The sequence below is a fragment of the Dasypus novemcinctus genome, chromosome 8, assembly GCF_030445035.2.
Source record: "Dasypus novemcinctus isolate mDasNov1 chromosome 8, mDasNov1.1.hap2, whole genome shotgun sequence".
Lineage (NCBI taxonomy): Eukaryota > Metazoa > Chordata > Mammalia > Cingulata > Dasypodidae > Dasypus > Dasypus novemcinctus.
In genome coordinates this window covers 89,943,821-89,965,329 of record NC_080680.1, presented here as the reverse complement: position 1 = coordinate 89,965,329, position 21,509 = coordinate 89,943,821, and the positions used below count along the sequence as shown (strand labels likewise).

The 21,509-nt window shown below is 48.0% G+C and overlaps 1 protein-coding gene across 14 annotated transcripts in view; it reads left to right on the top strand.

Annotated features, from left to right (window-relative positions):
• RALGPS1 (Ral GEF with PH domain and SH3 binding motif 1) overlaps nucleotides 1–21,509 on the top strand; it is a 469,715-nt gene that overhangs the window by 440,462 nt on the left and 7,744 nt on the right. For 6 of the 14 annotated variants that reach the window (XM_058302893.2, XM_058302897.2, XM_058302900.2 and 3 more), the window contains 7 exons: nucleotides 784–941; nucleotides 3,359–3,410; nucleotides 14,244–14,327; nucleotides 16,235–16,340; nucleotides 18,221–18,313; nucleotides 18,515–18,620; nucleotides 20,876–20,967. In XM_058302893.2, the coding sequence (XP_058158876.1) occupies nucleotides 784–941; nucleotides 3,359–3,410; nucleotides 14,244–14,327; nucleotides 16,235–16,340; nucleotides 18,221–18,313; nucleotides 18,515–18,620; nucleotides 20,876–20,967 (691 nt within the window). The remainder of the gene's footprint in view (nucleotides 1–783; nucleotides 942–3,358; nucleotides 3,411–14,243; nucleotides 14,328–16,234; nucleotides 16,341–18,220; nucleotides 18,314–18,514; nucleotides 18,621–20,875; nucleotides 20,968–21,509) is intronic. The other 8 variants (XM_058302906.2, XM_058302903.2, XM_071216989.1 and 5 more) reach the window with 3 other exon arrangements.

Genomic DNA, 21,509 nt, shown 5'->3' with positions numbered 1-21,509 from the left:
CTGCTGGTCTACCCAACCCTGTGGGGCTGACAGTTAGTGGGCTTGCATGAGTCCTTGGCATTACTGGGGGCTCCTGAACAGGTTCATCTATCCCTCCGTCATTTCCCTCCGTCCTTCTCTCCCTTCCTTTCTTCCCTCCGTTCCTCTACCACTAAGGCACAAACCTCAGCCCAATCCAGGCTGGTCCTGGAGATGCTCACAGGCTGGAGGAAAGAGGCAGTTGCTCTCCCAGCATTCAGCGCTTACTCTGTGCTAGATACTCTTCTACATGCCCGTCAAGCATTATCTCATTGAGTTCTCATGCAGACCTCTGAGGTAGGTTCTATTATTATACACATTTTAAGAATGAGTCCAATAAGGTTCAACAAGGTGGAATGCCTTACCTTGGTGAATAAGCATTGGAACAAGGATTTGGATTAGGTGTGTGTGACTCCAGAAGCAGACCTGGTGACCACTTGGTTATGCTGCCTCTTCATTTGCATGTCCTCCATTGCCCACAAGCACAGTCCTACTATCTGTTCACTTGAGCCTAATAATTGTCCTGGGAGACAGGCAGGGCAAGTATTGTTATCCCCATCTGATATTGGGAGAAACTGAGGCTCAGGAAAAAGATGTAATTTGCCCAAGGTCACACCGTGAGATAGTAGGTGTACTTGTACTTGGTTCTGGGTGGAGGTCTTTTTCCTGCAGCTGCACCTTCCGCTTAGGACCCCAGAGCAGGCATAACCACTGTTACTCCATAGATAAGGAGCTTTGCCTTCTTTCTTCCTTTCCATTTTCCAGTATGATGTGTCAGTTGAGTGTAGTTGAGAGTAAAAGTGCGACATTCCCATCGGAGAAAGCAAGGCACCTACTGGACGACAGTGTCCTAGAGTCCCGCAGCCCCCGCAGGGGCCTCACCCTCACCTCCTCCTCTGCCATCACCAATGGACTCTCCCTAGGTAAGCGGCTCTGGCCTGCACACAGCAGGCGGGTAGGCCCACGGGCCCAGTGTGTGCTCCATGTCTATCTCTGTGTTGCTGTGCAGTGCCCAGTGGTGTCATCACTGTGGGGAACCCAGTGGCACCTTATTCCCCTCAGAGAAGGCTCCCTTCAGGAAGAGCCCAGAACCAGGAAATTCTTCCCTTTCTAGCTTCACAGACTTTGTGAAGAGCCCTGGGGTTTGTCCTTGTCCTTTTGATAACCCCCACGTTTGACCGGCAGGTAGAAGGAGCAACCGGAGACACTCTTGAGTCCAGTTGTCATTGGTTGGCAATTCCTAAAGCCTGGACAGGGGGTGCTGCTGTCCCTGGGGAGCCTTGAGCCTCAGGGCTCTACACAGCAAAGCAGTGGAGTCTGCTTCAGAACAGCAGTGGTGGGCTAGGATGCCACCAGGTTCTCACCTTTGTACTTGTCTTCACACTGAAAAGCCAGAATTAGGGAAGATGGAAAATTGATTTTTAAGAATGAAATTTCATCTCTGAGATTTACCAGAAACAGTGCTCATGTCAATGGAAGGGACAGAAACCATGCTGCTGAGACTGGGGCAAGGTGAAGTTGAAGTTAGGATGAGGCTGGCATTGAGCTCTGCTCACAGATCTGTGCCCCTACAGGACCCAGATCAGTGAGGACAGGTGGACACATGCAATCACTATTGCATCAGCCAGTTGCACTCTCTAGTGGCTGTTCAGTGTGCCTGTGCTTCTGCAATCTGTATGTCTGTGTGTCTGTGTGCTTCCCATAACAGGGAGTCCTCCCAGGGCTGATGTTAGGTTAGATGGTTGCCCAGCTGGGACTTGGATCTGGTGAGGACTGTAGGATGGAGGGTCCATGAGTCTGGGGGCTGGGAGTTGGGAGGAAACAGGCAGGGATCTCCTGTCCCATGTCCTTGTTAAACTAGACTGGTCTCAGAGGACATGGACAACTACTCCAGGGGGCAGCTGTCTTTCACTCCTTTTAAGTCTGTAACAAACAAGTTCCAGTCTGCTTCTGTCCTTAGAAGAGATCATCCTATTTGGACCCAACCATGAGTATACAACAGCTTAGGACAATGCATCCCATAGTTCATAGGAGTGCCTAGAAAGAAGAGTTCTGTGTTTAATATTTTTGGAAAGGTTAGGCTAAACAAAGGTAATCAAGTTTCTTTTCAGAGACTCTAATATGCTGCTGCGCATTATGAATCCTCCAAGAAGGCATTAGAGTCTGCAGCCTTCCCACACTGTTTGGTCCTGAAACCTTTTTTCTTGGAGCCTCCTGTAGGACAAGGTTCTAAGGGTCCCACTCTGGGAAATACTAGCCCAAGAGCATTCAGTTGGGAAGCAGAACAACTGTTTTACATCCAGGAAACTTTCTGCACTGTGCCTGAGTGCAGGGTTTGCTATTCTGAGACAGAAAACTGAGTCAGATGCTGTCCAGTAGCCAGGCTGGAGATCACAAGGTGGTTTGGTTCTTGGCTTTTAAAGTCAGGAAACTCAAAATGTTTTTCTGTTTGGAGCTGAAAGCCCTGGAGTAGGTTGCTGTGTGTGCACGTGTACTTTCTGGAACTGAGCTGTTCTTTGCATCCTGTAATAAGGACCATTGCTCACACTGATTTCAAGGCCTCTTTCCTTTCCCCTTTCCCACTGCTTAGCCTCAGTGCCAGAGGGCAGCAGACAAAGAGTGGTTAAACCGAGAAGCCTCTGAGGCCTAAGGGAGAGTACAAAGACATCACATGTGATTAAAGAAAAAAATATCTCTGCTGTCCCTGGGGCAAAGCTAGGCCTCAGAGAGCCCCCGGAAAGCAGGATGTCCCAGTCAGCCCTAAAAGGGGGCAGACCTGGGGGAAAGAGGAGGGCAGCCAAATGGTGGGATGGAGCCTTTCTGTCTACACTGGCCAGGAACCTAAAGGATGCCTCACTCAAGGCTTCTCTGTGATGCTAGGTGGCTGTACTGTGACCAGCATCCAGACAAGCCCCTGGCTTCAGGGAGCGATGTCGTTTTTGCCTCTGTCCTCACCAGGTGAGGCCTGTGCTTGTGCTATCTTCACTTGGGTCAGAAGGGAGACAGTGGCGGGGCCAGGGCAGGCTGAGACAGAGGCCTGAAGGCATAAACCCCAATAGACCAGTGGACAGGCAGCTGCAGCCTTCAGGGGGACAGTGGGAAGGGAATGGAGGACCCACCTGGGAACAGTTTATATGGGACTGGATAGTTCTTTCAGCTTTCCCAGAGCAGAGTTAGAAATACCAGTAGCAAAAATTCAAGTCACATCGATGCCCTCAGAGTCAGGAGCTGTTTCTCCCACACTTCTGTTGGGCTTGAAGGCCTGCACAAAGAGGCCCCTCTGGGGTCAGCACCTCTTCTGCAAGACTGCCACACTCATTGATCTGTGTTCCTTTTCCAGGCAGTAGTGAGAGCTCAGAGTTTAGTGAAGAGATGTCTTCAGGGCTGGAAAGGTGAGTGTGGCCTCTACTCAGCACCTGCCTCACAGGGGAGATGCTCAGGGCCCAAGGAAGCAGAAGACACACTCCGGGCAGGGACCTGCACCCCCACTCCACCCACCCCACTGGCCCAGCCTCCAATGAGGGCTGCTTTGTGGCCCCTGGTCTCAACCTCAGGCACCTAGGAAAGAGGGAGAAAATGCAGGACGGGCGGTTTGCAGGGGGAGCGGTCATCATCATCTGAGCTGAGAGCTAGCCCAGGAGCCTGAGGCCAGCGCCCTTGTTCTCCAGTGGAGCAGCAGGAGACCTTGGAACAGATTTGGTCTAAAATGTGGATTCTCAAAACCAGAAGCCGGAGATCAGTCTAGTCTTGAGATAAGCTCGTGGCTCCACCTGGTGGAGTATGCAAGTGTTGCACCCACACGGCCTCAGGCCTTGGGCTGTTGTCCTCATATGCATTAATTGGGTACCTACCCTACTAGGTGCCGGTGACAAAGTGAAGTGACCACAGCTGCTGCATACCCTCTGGGTCCCTTAGCCAGGGTTTGGCTCCCCATGGCAAACATGCCTGCCTGTAATCTGGCCTTGTGCTCAGGAATTTACCAATTACATATATTCCACATACTGATGCTTTCTGTGCCAGGCACCAGGAGGGCTCTGGGAAGACAGGGGACACCAGAATAGGGTGAAGGGCATCAACATGGTGACTTGAGGTCTGGGGAGAGGTGATGAGAAATACAATGGCACAAAGTTCTGGGAAGTGGCAGTTTGCACTTTCCTTCAGAGCGGCCCCTCTGCCAGTGTCCAAGGGCCTCTGCACACAAACATACATATACTCACAGTTACACATGCTCACACATAAACAAACACACACTCACAGTCTCTCAGACATACACACATGTATACTCTGTCACACATGTATGTACACACTCACATGTGCATGCACACTCACACTGACACATTCACATATACATGCTCACACATGTACACATTCACACACCTCACATGTGTGCACACAATGACACCCATTCTCTCACCATTACACATGCATACTCTCATGCATGTGTGCACAAGCTCACTCTCATACACACTATTCAATGGTGCTGAAGTTTCCTATCTTGTCCATCCCCATAATCATAAAATGACCAAAGAGGATGTAAATCCTGCCTAGCAAATCTTCATAGGGCAATAGGAGGCAATATAATAATACTAACATTTGTTGAGTTTTCACCATGGGTCATGCACTGTCTTAACGCTTTATATGCATTGTCTCACAAAATCCTCAAGCACTCCTACACAGTAGCTATTTATATTGTCCCCATTTTATATAGAGAGGTGAAGTAACTTGTCCTGCTTCACACTGTTCTAGTAAGTGGCAGAGCCACCCAAATCCACGTCTTCCTGACTGCCAAGCCCACCTCTTCATCATCATGCTTCCTGGCCTCTTGCAGAGGGTCGGCTGAGACAGCTACAGGCACTGGCCCCATGGCAGGCCTGCAGTTACATCCTGGAGGATTGGTCAGTCAGACTCTCTGTGTGAAATCCAGATGGAGGGCTGGAAAAGCGGGAGTAAAAGCTCTGTCTCATTGTGGGAGCTCAGGCACACAGAAACACCATCAGGCAAATCTCACTTTTTGGGGTCCCCCAACATTAGGCATGAGAACCACATAGTCATCAGGGGCAGACCTCTGAACTGATGACCAAAAGTTTGGCTTTTCTCGGCACCAATCAGGACTCCTGGGGAGACCCTGAAGAAAAGAGGGCTTAAAGGGAAGCCAGCATCTCCCCTGGCCACTGGCCTGTGAGGGGACATCACATGGGAAACTCAGGCACAGTGCCAAGATCCTGAATAGCAACAAGACCTGGACCTATTCGTTTGTTCATTCATTTGTTCATTCATTCATTCATTGAATACCTGTTTATTAAGCAACTACTCCTTGCCAAACACCAACCACACAAGTTACTGGGGATATAACAGATTTCATTCTTGTTAAGAACCTATGCCTGAAATTAGAGGTATAAAAAAGGAAGGTGGTAAAAGAGAATTCCTTGCTCTCTAGGATGATGGTGTTGTACTCAATTCAGCCATGAACATTATTAGCTATAGCATTTCTATTTATGTCTTTTATTTAGACTTTAGCATTTAGACTCACTATCCATCTAAATGTCTATAGTAGAATCTCCAAGCATTGGTCTCCCAACCAGCTTGTTTATACAACTGCATGTCCAGCCCTGCCTTCAGCAACTTTGGAATAGCCCTGCAAAGAGAATGTCCCTTTTCTCACTCTCTCAGGACCTAACTCTTAGCCCACACTCTCCCTGCTGAGGGGAGCAGGAGGCCCCTGCTTTTGAAGGTTCCAGTACACGGTGATGTCTCTTCCAATTCCTTCCCAGACCCAAGGCAGTGCCGACAGTCGAAATGCTGACTGCCCCCATAGCATCCAGTTCCTGGGGCCCTGGGACAGTGTGCATTTCCATCCTGCACCAGAAAGAATCCATTCCCTCAAAAGCAAGTGAACATTCTAGACTTCGCTGGAAACTCCAAGGGAAGTTGGAGGGCAGGATTTATCTCACATACTTCATGGTGAAATAACTTGAAAATCTTCATTAGACTCTAAATCAGGTTGTTTTTTTCTCACAGTTCAGTGATCTTCATGTTGCCATCTGGGTCTCCTTATTCCTAATCTTTGCCATCCAATGCCCCACTCCTTCTGGGTCCTCCTCCATCCCCTAAGCCTCTCTCAGGTCAAATTGTTCCTATTCAGTAAAGGGGAGTAGATCTCCTTTTCCCAGGAAGCCTAGGTGTTAGCCTGCTTGTGTCCAGAGGTCAGAAATTGCCTAGAAAGAGCCTCCAAATCACTTTTCAACAAAGCAAAGCCTCCCCTCACACATCTATCTGGTGCTGTTAAAAGCAAAGCTTTCTCTCCATCATGACTCTAGTGCAAGTGGACAGAAGCCTTGGAACCAGGGCCAAGAGTGCAGGAGAGGGCTGGGCTACACCCAGAGGAATAAAAGTGTGACAGCTTTTGACTAGAGAGGGGGCCAGTGCTTTGCCCCACTGACCTGGAACTTAGGGACCACAGCCTTCAAATGACTCACACACCAGTTGCCCACCCTGGTGACAATCATGGCCCAGACCAGGAAGAGGAATCAAGTCAGATACCAAGTTGAATGGCAGGGAGACCCCTGGCCGTGATCTCCCCTCCACACATACCATACATAGCCCCGTTGGTTTGAGGGCATACCTTAGTCACTAGTTATGCCTCTGTCTGGTCAAGGGTAGAATCATTTACCCTGTCTTGAAAGTTTTCCTTCCCATTGTTTATACACATGGACATCTTAGCCTGGTGACCCAAAGGCAGTCCTTGGGGGACAACCAGAGGTTAGTCTGTGCCCAGTGCAACCCTGGAACCACTGACCATAAATAGCACCCACATGAGAGCCCACTGTGCCCCCATGGACCCACTGCACTTCTGTCCATGGGGTGGACGAGGAGGAAAGGTGACCATGGCCACTAACCCCTGTTCTTGTTGGGACTGTAGAGAGAGGAAGCAAAGGGCACCCTCTTCATCCTCCTGTCCCCTCATCCATCCCAGCCTTGGCAAGATCACAGGGTCTGCGGGGGTAGAGAGGGGCAGAAGCTGGGCTGAAGCCAGGGCAAAGCAGCCAAAACCATGAAGCTGCTGGCCATTTCTCAGCCCCCAGGCTGCCCTAAAGATCCTCCCCTATCCCCTGGACCCAGAACAAAGACAGGATGGTAGTTCTGGGCCAAGGCCCTGAAGACCTAGACAACCAGGAGACACTGGGGAAAGGGGTGAGGATGGTCTACTCTTCTTTTGAGACTGCCTACCTTCCCCTGGCCTGCAGCTTTTCTCATCTTTCTACCCTGGAAGTGAGGGCAAAGTAGAACGTGTGCCCTGCAACACATTCTCCTTTCCTAAGGGGGTGGGGGGAGGCAGCCCTGAAACAGCATTTTAAACAGGTAATTAACTGGAAAGTAGGACCTGTGGATTTTTTTATCTCGAGTAAACCTCAGGCTTCTGAGATTTTAAGGGAGGAAGGGAGTGCTTTAGCAAGGAACCTCAGTGAAAGGGAGTAGGTGCTTTTTCATGCCTGATTTGGAAAGCAAGTTTTGGAAGTGTTGACACTAAGGTAAGACCAAGAATATCAGCCTAAGTGTTAAAAAAAAAATAAGGTTTTTAAAAAGGGAACAAAATGGACAAGATGGACATGTATGTATATGTACAGGTATGAAAATACCTAATATCATCATCTTGATTATTTCTGGGTTGTAGGACATGTATGTATAAGTACATGTATGAAAATACCTAATACCATCATCTCAATTATCTCTGGGTTGTAGGATTTAAAAAATTTAATGAGGTTTTTAAAAAGAGAACAAAATAGATAAGGTGGACATGTATGTATATGTACATGTATGAAAATACCTAATATCATCATCTTGATTATCTCTGGCTGTAGGTTGTAGGATTATTATTATTATAGGGTTTCTTTCCTTAATTTTTTTTCTGTATTCTCCAAACTTTGCATAGTAGATGAATATTTCTTTTGAACCCAGAAAGAATAATATTTAACCTTTTAAAAGAAGGTATAATCAGAAATGTTTACTAATCAGTTTTTGTTTAAGAAGTGAAATATGAAAGTATGTCACCGTGATCGTTACAAAACACTCAGCCAATCTGTCTTCTCTGGTCTGACATTGCCAGTGTCTGTGGAAGAACCTTCTCATGACAGATGGGAGTGAAAAGTTGGTGGGTGGAAAGACTAGGAGGCAGAGGAGTCCTTGGAGGACCCAGTAGTCAGAGGAGATTCTTCTGGTGGGAGGAGAGGTGATGGAGAGGAATGTGTGACAGTCTTTGAGACAGAGCAGACTCCTCTTCCTTCAGAGGGAGTGGGTGGGGATACAGAACTCACAGAGGAGGTGAGTGACAGAATAACAATGCCAGTCCACCAAGGACCATGAAGAAAATACACAGGACACAATGGGCGTGTTCTACAGGGTGACCCACATCAGGCTCTGAGTTCAGGGATGACTTTCTGAGCCAGAGGTGATGGGTAAGCAGGGGCCCAAGGATATTTGGTGAAGAGGACCACAGTGGATCCTTGAGGGGACAAAGAGGGGCCCTGGGACCTGAGGAGCCTGTAAAGACGTGAAAGGTTGCCCAGGAATGCTCAGTGTCTTGAGGAGTCTCCTGCAGGAGAGATGACTCTATGACATGTCCTGCTCACTGAGGTACTTAGTGTATATTTGCAGTGAAAGATCATGGTCTGGCTTCCAGACATTGCCAGTAGTGCTGGGAGGGACCCAAAGTCAGGTCCATTTACTACTTCAGTGACCTCGAGCACATATCTTAACTTCTCTGACCGTCAGGATCTTCACCTCTACAGTGAAGATACCAGCAGTTAATACTTAGCACACATATGGGGCTGCTACATTTGGGGAACAAATTTTGGGATTTTTATGAATTTTACTCAATAGGTATCTCTTGCCAACAAGAAAGTGATCCAGGGCCTAGATTGAGTGGGAGAGGAGAAAATTCCCCAAATGGCAGTTCCATCCTCATAGGATGGATGAACTGTAATGAATGCAAATTTCCACTAGCCCATTTGTCTCCATCATGCCCTTTTAAGAGATTGCTGCAGGCATTTGGTCCCTATGGGTGCTGCAGGATGTTTGGGAGGTTGGATGATGCTGTTTCTGCCTGTGTGAGGTTTACTTGACCTTTTTAGCTGGTGGAATTGTTCAGAGAACTTGCGGAAACACAAGGAAACATAGCAACAGAATACCAAGCCTGCTACTCCAAAATCAGTATTTAAAGAAATTCATTTCCTTCCTTGAGAAGATCTGAGGAGTTTGGTAGATACCCCAGGTTTGCCAGAGAACAAAAGTACCTCTCAAGCCCCAAACTCCATAGTATTTAGGGAAAGGAAGGCTAAACTCTGGAGGCGATCCTAGAGGTGAAAGGACCGGCCTCAGCAGAACTACAAATGTGAGGATGGCTGTGCACAGGGTAACACACACACAGGCCTCAGCTGCCCCATCTCACCTGTGGCAAAGGCCCAGGGAACCCCCAACTCGTGTCCCTCACCCGCCCACCCCTAGTCTGTTTTTTTAGGTCCATCCTGTTGCCTGTTATCTGATTCTGTTGCCCTGCCCAGCCCCTTGGCAGCCTAGTTGGATGGTTGCCTAGCTTCTGATTTTGTCCCCCTACTCTTTCCACCAAAATGCTATCTCTTACATTGCTCCCTCAGCTCCAAGCATTGAAGTCTGGCAATTGAGGCTCTTCTTAGGAGACTCCTTTGAGAGAGAAGAGTAAGTAGAGGTCAGTGGGCTTCTTAAGTTTCAGAGCTTCTTGCTTTACTCTTTCCTTGGGTCCTGGCACACAGGGACTGGGCCCCCCCTCTGCTAGTTGCTGTTAATTCATGGGTAGCTGAGAAACCTCTGCCCACAGCTTTTCTGTCCAATATCTACCATTCTCATGGAGTCAGGCTCTGGAAAGTTAGCGTTTCATCTTGGGTCTATCCTTCTCTCTGCATATCTGCTTTACTCCCCTCTCTATCACTAGCCTTCTGGACTTATCAGTCACAGAGGAGATAGTCAACTTGCACTCTCAAGTTCACATTATATAAGTTCACCCAGAGACAGAGCCTGACTGTCAGTCTCTCAGATCTGGCTCCTTCTTTCCAGGAGAGAAAATCTGATTGAGGTGACATGGATCAGGTGTTGACCTGTCCATTCAGCTATCAGAAGGATGGGGACATGCAGTATAAACATGGCTCCTAAGGACCCACTCAGTGAATCAGGGACATTTCCCTATGGCCCAGCAGAACTCAGAGTGGCAGGTTCCTGCCTACAGGTGAGGTTAATCAACGGAATGTGTTCGGGACCAAGCCATGGCCTATGAGATTCACTTCCCATCAAGGGCTCACTGGTGTAGGAGGGCACTTGCTAATAAACAGCATTGCCTGGATCCTTCCACAGGTACACCTCTCCCAGGGGGCTGTGTGCTCTAGAGACAGAAAAATGCTGGTATTCCTACTGCTACAACTATGATTACTGAGATATCAAAGTATTACTGTCTCCTTGCTCCCAACCCCCTCGAACAGTAACAGGGACTCATGTCTTATAAAATGAGTCCTAACATATTTACAACCTAATGTGTATATAGGGGAAGATGCCTTGGCTTCACACCTGCCTTGGCTAGTCTGAATGCTCCATAATGCTATTGCCCCAAGCAGTACCCCTGCTGATTCTACCTCATCAGTACCACCCGTTCTTCCTCTTCCTAACCTTGTGACCTTGGGCAAGTTACTTGACCTTTTCAAGCCTCAGCTGCCTAATCTATAATTCAGGAATAATGATCATGCCTACCTCACAATCCTGTGTAATTAAATGAGATAATAATCTAATACTGCTTAGCACATTGCCTGGCACCCCATCATCATCATCATCTCACCACCACCACCACTGTCATCATCATCTTATACACCCTTTGGAACTGAGGTATTCTACCTGCTTGCCAGCCTACATCCTCCCCAGACCTGACTCCCCATGAGCTCCTGGTCTGGACAGGCCTTGATCCATCCCCCAGAGGGTGGACACATTCCTCGGACACATTCTGTGTTCAGCCCCACATGTTCCCAGCATGATGCTGGTCCTCCATGTCAGTCAGAGAAATCCCATGATTTCATTTTGCAGTTTTGGGCCCTGAACATCCAAATAACAAAGCTGGTCCCTGGATGTCTCTGCAGCTTTCCAGCGCCTGAAGATTCTGGCTCCTCTATGCTACCCTATCCAGGCCCAGCCAGAGTTCCCCTGCGCTGTCAAAATCCTGCCTCCAGCTGGGCTCACCTGGGAGGGAGGCCTGGAGCACCACAACTCTAACCTTGACTTCTCCTAAAAGATGGCCCTGGGGGGAAAGCTCAGCATTCTGCTGCTCTTCAAGGCCAGGGTCATTCTCCAAGCCTCCAGGGAGAGCTAACTTTGACTTCCACAGCCTGGAGCAGCTAGACTGACACAATCACTTCGCTCATGCAGTAAGCAAGCCTCCCTTTGTGACCACTCACATTTATATCTCCAATGGCAGGCCAGTGTGGTGGGACAAGTTACTTCACCTCCTTGAGCTTCAGTTTCCTCATCTAAAACAGGATGTGAGAACAGTGGCCCCTCAGAGGGTTGGGAGGATTATGTTTGAATGGTGGGCAGATGATAAATGGTAGCTGCTCTTAAGTGCCAGGTGGCCAAAACCACTAGGAAACTACCCCATCAGGAAAGCCAAGGGGCCAGGGGACCTGGGAGGTGGCTCCACCCCAGAAATCCTTACGCCTAAGAATTTTGTGGCCATCCATTCTCATAGACACAGGATAGCGTTGCTCAGTGTGAGCTGTAGGCAAATACCTACAAGTGCTGGTGCTTCTGAGAGTAGAATGCCAAGAAGGCCACCCACATAGTGAGGGTACCAAACATGGAACCCAACCCACAAGGTCTTTTGATGGATCCCGTGGGATACCCCACCATGGGTGACACCTCTGCCTCTCTCTCCACCCTGAAAGGCAGCATCTCATGATGTGGTTAAGAGGGCTATAGGGTCAGGCAGACCTGGGTTCAAATCCTTACTAGACTCATGCCTCAGTCAAATAACTTCCCATCACTGAGCCTCAGTTTCCTCATATGGGGAGGATAATAGTACTTAAACTTCAATAAGACATAGTAAAGGTGTGGTTCATATGAGTACTCAATAACTAGTGACTCCTTGGTTCATCTGTGATCCGCCCTAATGCATGGGATCCCTGCAATTCACTACCAGTCTAGTGCATTTCAGAGCACCCCACTCATTTAGGAAGAGTATGACTAGTTGGAAGGTGCTTATTTAAAGCTCTGCTTGGACAAATGTCAGTTCTGCTAAACATCTGTTAAATGTGCAGCCATGGACTATCTCAACTACGGCAGAGTGACAATGGAAAGAAGGTAGCAGCACTGTCTGCATGGTTCTGTCTGAAGAAATAGTGGTTAATCCTGATGTTACACTATCATCACAAATGTTCCTTGGGTACAGGGGAAAAAGACTCATGAGAAGAAAGGTGGAGTTGAAGAGGCCAGAAGACTCCAGTTCCAGCTTCAATCAGATAGCAGCTCAGGGCAGAAATCTGGATCAGATGAAGAGGAGACACCCTCTGAGCAGCCAAGCCACCAAGCTGCAAGGGATGTCACCACAGAAAAGTTCATTGTCAGATTCTCCCTGACTCATAAGGAATCTGTTTTGGCTGAGGGGAGAAGTAACCCTGGAGGCAGTCCAGTCCAGATCCCCCTGAGCAATACTGCTTAAGCATAGGATTGTGATTTGTTGTGGTGTCACACTCAGTTGTGAGGTGCTTGATAAGTGTTACCAGGAATGGTAAAATTACCAAAGCATGTGAGTGTTTTACTTTGTATAAATTAGAGCAGATACATCATTGTCTGTGCAATGTCACATTCACTCACTGCATTCCCATGTACTTTCTTGAAGAGAAGAGAGGGAGAAGGCAGTTTGTCCAGTGGTTTGGGAGGTAGACATACCAGAGGCATCTCCCCTCTCTGCCACAGCTCATGATAGAGGTGAGTGGAGGTCAGAGTGTGACAATCATCTGTCACTGGGAAAGGCAGAAACCCATTACATTTGAAGACTTGGGGAGCCAAGTCCATGCCATGGTACCCATCACTAAAAGAGGTGTAAGTGATGGGGTAGAAAGGGAGGGTCCTGGAGCAGTCGTCATCCTAGATGACCATCACACTCCTACCAGCCCTGAGTGGGGGCCAATGGACAGTGAACCCAAGATGATCATCAAGAACAGTTCCTTCTTGGGAAGAAGATGGAGGGGCAGGAAGAGCCTAGGCTCAATTATGATACAATGCCCTTGCTGCAATGAGTGAGGATATCTTCCCACCACCCAGAGGTGTCTGGTGACACATAAGGCAGTGTACAGCAATATTTGGGGAGGAAGTCTGGATATTTGAAGTCTGGGCCTTATCTGACTTTATAAATTGTGTTAAATCATTGCTTGGTCAATGGATAAAAGTTGTAACTCAGAGGTGGGGAGAAGGTTGGAGGGCTATGCAGACACAGGAAGTGATTCTGCTAAGAGAAGAAAGAAAGATGGGATCTCTCCCCAAATAGGTTGAGCTTCCTGTACCCTTCTCATTTTGGAAAGGCTCACTTTAGAAGAACTACAGATGAAAGAAAACCCAGACAGGCAGCGCACGGAGATATCCTGGAGCACAAACTCTTGGATGGCTGTAGCAGGTCACACAGCAAGTTTGCAGGGGCCTGACTGGAACCAGCAAAGGAGGCCATATGGTGGAGAGGAGGCAGGCTGGTGGAGAGGATGTAGCAGAAGAGGGATTTGGTTATGAATGGTGGCACTGCACATAACCCTGGGCCAACGTGCAAGAGGGCCCACCATTCAGTCTCTATTTGCACTTTCAATTTGGGCTACTGTGGAATATATGGGTTATAGGACATTTTCTATTAAATATTGCCACATTGTGGCAAATGGGCTTGTCTGTATTTTAGTCATTCCCTTGACACTGGAAAAGAGGTGAACATTCAATAATAAATTAAGAAAATAATTACCTGGAGATTTGGGGACTTTCACAGATAGAAACTTGCAGGGGTGGGGGTGGGTGTTGGTTTCACTGGCCTGGCTACTCCAGAAGACTGAAGAGTTGAGAGGGGGAGGATTGCCCTGTGAGGCTTCTGGAGCTAAAGACCACGTGGTCTGAGACGCTCTTGCCTCCTTGAGGAGCATCTTTGTCTCCTGTTGCTAAAATCCAGCCCTTTCCCTCTGAAGCAGGGGACGTCTCTATGCCACACTGGGGCCCAACTGGCGGGTTCCAGTTCGGAATTCTCCTAGAACCCGGAGCTGCATCTACAGGTATTCGTTAATTCACTCATTTATTCCACAAATAGTTATAAGATGCTTGTTGTATGTCAAGCACTGTGATAGAGGCTGCTGAGTGAGACATACAGTCTCTGCTTTCATGAGGCTACAGCCACAGAAAAACAGAAACTATTAATAAGCAATTACAGGTATACTAATTGTCCTAGAGAGGAGGTATGGGGTATTCCAGAGAGGATGAGAGTGAGAACTCACTCAAGGAGATCAGGGAAGGCCTCCCTTCAGAAGAGAGTGGAAATATGATAGGTCTTAGCCAAATATTAGGAAGGAAAGAGGGGTGATAAGAGTGTTCCCAGTGAAAGGGAAGCCTACAGGGTGTGTGGCAGGAAGAACAAAGCGATTCATGAGTGAAAGAAAATCAGTGTTGTAAAAATGAGAGAGGGAACAGGGACACAGGATGAGGCTGGAGAGGTGGGCTGGAGCCGCATCCAGTAGGGACTAGGATGGTGGCCCTTACATTAAAACCATTTCGAAGCCACCAGAGTTTTGATATGGGAGGGGTGAAGAAGAGTGTTGGGATGACCCATGCATCCTGGCCGCTGCGTGGACAGCACACGGAGCGGGGCCAGGAAAAAACATCAGCAGTCATTCAAAGGAAACATCAGATTCTAGCCTAAGGGCAGGATAACGGGATGGCTGAATGGTATGGTCAAGACATAGTCAGGGGAAATGGATTTGGCCCAATGGATAGGGCGTCTGCCTACCACATGGGAGGTCCACGGTTCAAATCCTGGGCCTCTTTGACCCGTGTGGAGCTGGCCCATGTGCAGCGCTGATGCGCGCAAGGAGTGCCAGGCCACGCAGGGGTGTCCCCCGTGTAGGGGATCCCCACACGCAAGGAGTGCGCCTGGTAAGGAGAGCCGCTCAGCGCGAAAGAAAGTGCAGCCTGCCCAAGAATGGCACCACACACACGGAGAGCTGACACAAGATGACACAACAAAAAGAAACAGATTCCCAGTGCCACTGATAAGGATAGAAGCAGTCACTGGAGAACACACAGCGAATGGACACAGAGAGCAGACAAATGGGGGAGAGGGGTATGGAGAGAAATAAATAAATAGATCTTTAAAAAAAAAAAACAGACATAGTCGGAACCTGGGGTCATACACCCTTGGGATGAATTAGGTTGCAGGGGAGTAAGAGAGAGAAGACTCCCAGTTTTGTGGCTTAAGCAGCCCATTAGGTGGTGCCCTCTACAAGAATGGGAAGGAAGAGCAGGCTTGGGGGAAGGCACCAAGATGAACAAGGGACTTGAGTTTAGGTGCCAAACTGGAGCTTAGGAGAGCCGTCTGGGCTGGTGATGTATTTGGATGTTTTCACCTATAGATGGCACCCAAATCTCCATGAGAGAAGGTGAAAGAAGAGCTCTAGGGAAGAAGGCGGAGGGAATGGTGGCTTGTAGCCCCCCCCTTGCCACCACCTCTCCCACCTCTCCCAGTTCCTTGGCTGTTAAGAACAGATCCAGGGCCAGCCAGGGTGGGGCCCCACAGGCCCTAAGCTCCTCAGGTGTAGAGGCTCTATCTGCCCTTGAAGCCCACAAGCATGAGCCCAGGGGAAGCCAAGAGGAAACCATGGCAGAAGTATTGGTCAGGATAAGGTGAGGGGTGCTGCTAGAGGCTTGGGTTATGGGAAATAGAGCTTTGCAGCCCTTGGAAGGACAAGGGAGGCAAATGTTCACAGTTGTGGGTAAGCCCAAGGCTACCTTCCCTTCATGTTCTTCTGTGGCCTTGGGGCTTCTCCTCCTTGGCCTTGCCCCAGCACTGTTGGGTCTTTCAGTTCTGTGGCAGTATCACAGACTCCAGGATGTGGACCCCAGTGCATAAGAGGTTGTGTTGTGACCTCTGCTCCTCTTGGGTGATATCTCACTCGTGGTCTCCCCTCAGCCCCACTGGCCCATGCATCTGTTCACTGGGAAGCTCAGCAGCAGTGCCCACCATGGAGGGACCTCTGAGAAGGAAAACCCTGCTCAAAGAAGGACGAAAGCCTGCGGTAAGTGCAGACACCCTTTTATCCAGAGGCAGCATGGGCAGTGGTGAAGGGCCTGGACTCCAGAGGGTTCCAACCCTGGCTCTACCATATTGTGGGCAAAGCCCTCACTTTCCCTTTCCCCATCTATAAATAGGGATAAAATAGTGCCTAGTCCCTAGAGGACTCCAAGAGAATGTCACATGACAGAAGCTGTGATAATTACCTTGAGGGCAAGAACTAGTCCAGAAATTCCTGGAAGTTAGGGTGGATATTGTCCCCTGGAAGGGTCAGCGCAGCCTCAGGAGGCCCAAGTGTTCCAGAATATTTCTACTGCCGGGCTACCGCGGGATGATATGCCAAGATACCGACTCCCTCACTCCCTTAGCAGCATCCTAACATGGGTGGCAGAAGGGACAGGGACATGTATCAGAAGGCCTTTCAGACTACCACCTGTGCTAGATGTGGATGTCACTGGCTTCACGACCCTACCATGGCAGACCCCTTGCAGAGGCCCTGAAGTTATTTCTGGGCATCCACGGCAAGTTGCCTGCAACCCCATTTGTGAGGTGCGTCTCCAGACAGATCTGTTTTGCCTTTTCTCTCCTGCTCTGGCCCCTGCTTGCCCACTGTGACAATTCCAGGGCTCCTGCTACCTCCAGAAGTTCTCAAAGTCTCCTGATTTTAGGTGCCAGGTGACTCATGAGGAGGAGAGTCTTCACCCTAGTTCTGGACCACACTCTGTCACTTGAGTCCAGTGACAAAAGCACCCTATGATGTGGGGTCCTAAACTGGCTCTCTGCCCTGCTGTGAAGACCTGCCTATGTCTCTCCCTTACCCAGAGCCCAGGCCCCTGTCATCCCAAGGCCAGAGCAAGGCAGGTTCCTAAATGCGGCATTTTTCTAAATGCTTGACTCGATAGTGAGTGATGAAGTCAATTCATGGCCAGTATGTTTTAATAGAATAGAATAAAATGGAATGGAAAATGCAGAGTTCATTCCACATAATAAAAGCACAGTTTCATGAAACTTTTTTCAGTTGTACATATATATGCATTTGTGTCCTGGGTTGTGATATAAAATGTACTTCTTCCTGTGGGTATCAGTCAAAGTCTGAAAGCCACTATTTTCACTGTTTGTAGCCAAGCAGCTCCATCCAATATGAAGACAGCTTTGCACATTGTGATGAAGAGCAGTTTGCTACTTGTAGGCTCAGTGCTCTTCCTTCCAGAATGGAATATTTGCTCTACCTTTGCAAAACTGAAAATCCTGTTCAAGTGATTTTCCTCAAACCATTTGGGAAATGGAGGAAAGAACAGAGCTTGCTGAGAAATGGGAGAGAAAGACAGAAACACACAACAATATTTGGTGCACTCTCCCTTAGGCAGAGAGAGGCAGCAGAACACTTTGAAAAGGGAATTGCAGCCTTCACGTCAAAAGAAATGGAAACTTTGTTTACGCTTTGGCTGTGTCACGTTTTCCCACTTTAAGCCATAAAAACTTAAAAAAAAAAAAAAAAAAAAAGGTGGCATTCAATCTCAGCCAGAGACACCATTGCAGACATTATGACATTATGGTTCTTCTAGACTAGGGTTTTCCATGGCCTTGTTTAAAAAAAATTTTCCCCAGGACATTCTTGGGCCCAGGTCACCTGCATACATAGGAATTAGGCCCTTGCCCTGCCTTCAACAAGGTGAGGAGTGAGAGGCACTAATGAGAGAAAAATCTCCCCTTAGGTCCTGGGTGGAGGTGGCATTAAGAAAGGAAGAGATGAGGCCTGCGCTGGCATGGATGGGAGGGTGGCATCCTTCCACCCACATGGCTGAGTCTGTAATCAGGCAGCCAGGCGGGACCTCCACCCCATCCCTTGCAGTATTGTCACTCTGCCTTCCCTTTCTCCTGCAGCTGTCCTCGTGGACCAGATACTGGGTCATACTCTCAGGATCCACCCTCTTGTATTACGGAGCCAAGTCCTTGCGAGGTACAGACAGAAAACATGTAAGTCCCATGAAAGGACCCTCTGTGCTGGAACCTCCTCTAGAGGGGAAGGGACCTCTGAGCTGCCAGGGGTTGGGGAGGAGGACAAGCTAGGACGTATGGGAGGGAAGCCTTGCCTGGTCCATGCCTAACTTTCTTGATGAGTAGAATGCAGTGAAGGTGTGGGCCCTGCCTTCTAGCTGTGTTGTCCCTCTCTTACAGTATAAATCTACACCTGGCAAAAAGGTCTCCATCGTGGGCTGGATGGTACAGCTGCCTGATGACCCTGAGCACCCGGATATCTTCCAGCTAAATAACCCTGACAAAGGTAGGCAGCAGGTCAGGTGCCAGGTACCTGCAACTTCTCTCTATTCTGTTTCATCCTCTGCTAAATGTGCATTTTGAAATATTAGGAACTTTTGAGGCTGCTATTTTCCCTTTGCTTTAGCATCTGATGTTCACAGAATCCCCTTACTAGTCTAAGAAAACTGCTTAGATCATGGTCGATGTGTCCATCATGTAATATGCATGGCATATGGCTATAGGAATCCTTTTTCTGGCCTTGCCTGTGGCTACTGGGGCCTGTCATCCCTGTAGCTATAGCCTCAGAGTATTGGAATAAATAAAATAATGGTGGATGAGGCAGTGGCCATGTGGCTGGAAAAGCCTTAGGAGATTTTAAGGATCCCCTGATATCTTGGCATAGGCCATGAGACTCTGGCAATGTCCCAGCCCAAGGCTGACTCAGAGAAAAACCCTTTCACAAATATTTTATAAGATCCAAATTTATAGTAACTTCCCCAGCTCTTCCTAGTTCTCTTCCCTCCCCCATGACTGAGCTGAGAAGGAGGAGACATTTTGGGTGCCATCCTGTCCAGGAGCCCTGTCTTCACTGATACTCAGAATAGGCTGTAGCTAGTTTCCTTGGTAGCCCATGCCATATAAAAAAATAAAACAGAACAAAATTGCCTAGCACTTGGGTTCAGCCAGGCAAACTTAAAGGGGCTGTAATGTGCCCAGTCATCTTCATATCTTAAAAGGTGTATTCTAATGTAGGGTTATGGTACATTTAAATCAGCTGGGCATCTTGTTAAAACATGGGCTTGGATTCAATAGATTTGGAACAGAACAAGCTCACAGGTTATACAGATGATGATGCTGGAGTTGAATGACTTGACTTTAAATGTCAAAGTTCTAATGTTCTTAGCTGGGAAATAAAGAAACAAAGGGAATCCTGAAAAAGCCAGACTGCCTTAAGGAGCCCAGGGAATGGGGAGGAAAAGTAGATTAAGTTCTCTGTCCTGTCTGAGTGATTGAACCCATGTACAATTAGTAGTGGTCTTAGTTTGGTTGCCATTTGAGTTTATTCCTTAACACTCTGGGCCAGGCAGGATTAGATATTGTTTCATTAGGAAGTAAAGGCCATGCCTGCACCAGCTTGACTTAAAGATCCTATGGTCATGGAGACCACAGGCCACTTTTGGACCTTAACACAGAAGAAAGCATTATCCCTAAGCAGAGGAAAGTGTGACTTGGCTGCAGGGTAGCCGAGGTCCATGGATGAAATTCAAGGGATCCATGAACTTAGATGGGGAAAAAATTATATCTTTGTTTTATTTTCAATTATCTCTAACTACATTAATTATGAAGCATCAAACCACAAGAATAATTAGCAATACCTGTGGCCTTATCTTCCTGACAAATCACAGATATTTTCATGTCACATATTATTGCATACATCTTTTTTTTAAATTAATTTATTTATTTCTCTCCCCTTCCCCCTGCCCCAGTTGTCTGTTCTCTGTGTCTATTTGCTGCCCGTCTTCTTTGTCCACTTCTGTTGTTGTCAGCAGCACAGGAATCTGTGTTTCTTTTCGTTGCGTCATCTTGTTGTGTCAGCTCTCCGTGTGTGCGGCGCCATTCCTGGGCAGGCTGCACTTTCTTTCGTGCTGGGCAGCTCTCCTTATGGAGCGCGCTCCTTGAGCATGGGGCTCCCCTACACGGGGACACCCCTGCATGGCAGGGCACTCCTTGTACGCATCAGCACTGTGCATGGGCCAGCTCCACACGGGTCAAGGAGGCCCAGGGTTTGAACCACGGACCTCCCATGTGGTAGATGGACGCCCTAACCACTGGGCCAAGTCCACTTCCCTACTGCATATATCTTAAACTATTGTTTATGCTCATCACTCCGAAACTACAGTTCAGTAGTACAGATCTGCCACAAATCTTGTTATTAATGCATTAATAAAGAAGCATGTATATAAATGTATTTTTGAATTTCCTGTTTAATAGTTTGATAACTATATTGCAGTATTATTAATTTATATTTTATGCATTTGAAAATGTTATTCTGAGAAGGGATCAACAGGTTTCACCAGACTGCCCAAGATACCCATGGTCCATAAAATGGTTAATAATCCCTGTTCCAAAGACATAGCCCCTGGAGTGTGGGACGCTGCCTTGGCAGTTCTTGACCTCCCTTAGTTTAGTTACTCATGTTCACGTTTATTTTCATGTCATGCCACAGGCAGAGCTTCTCATGGGACCCTCTTCTTAACCAATGGTTTCTTTACCCATCAGGCAATGTTTACAAGTTTCAGACTGGTTCCCGGTTTCATGCAATACTGTGGCACAAACATCTGGATGATGCATGTAAAAGCAACAGGCCTCAGGTAAAGTCACTCAAATCCTGCTTGCCTCCTGAAATACCTTTTCCTGTGGGACTAAGGGCCTTAGAATACAGGGCTCCTTCCTTTCCTCAGAGCCCATCAGCTATGCTCCCAGACATCCTCATTGGTCAGCCTTTTTTCCATGAAACAAGGCATCCCTTGCTCAGCTTAGATGAAAACTTTGAATATGGTTCCTGTGTCTTCTCCACTAAAGGAAATGCCATGGAAACATCCATTGTTTAGAATGTTTAAGCAGGTATGATTTTGCCCAAAGGGCCAGGCTACAGAATCTATTTAGATCATTCTTCCAAAAGTTGATTTCATGGGAATACTCCAGACTGACTAAAGTGCCTCCCCTGTCTCCACAACCCTTAGGGATAATAAATTAGCTAATCTATTATGAGCTAAATATGTGCCAGGCAACATTGCTGATGAATGAGGGGGGTTTCAGGCACCCTAGCATGTTTGAACCAGTGGGATTATACTGATGTGGGCCCCTTCTAGGCTGCTGGGCTTGGGTCATTTTGTGGCTCCTGGCCTCTACT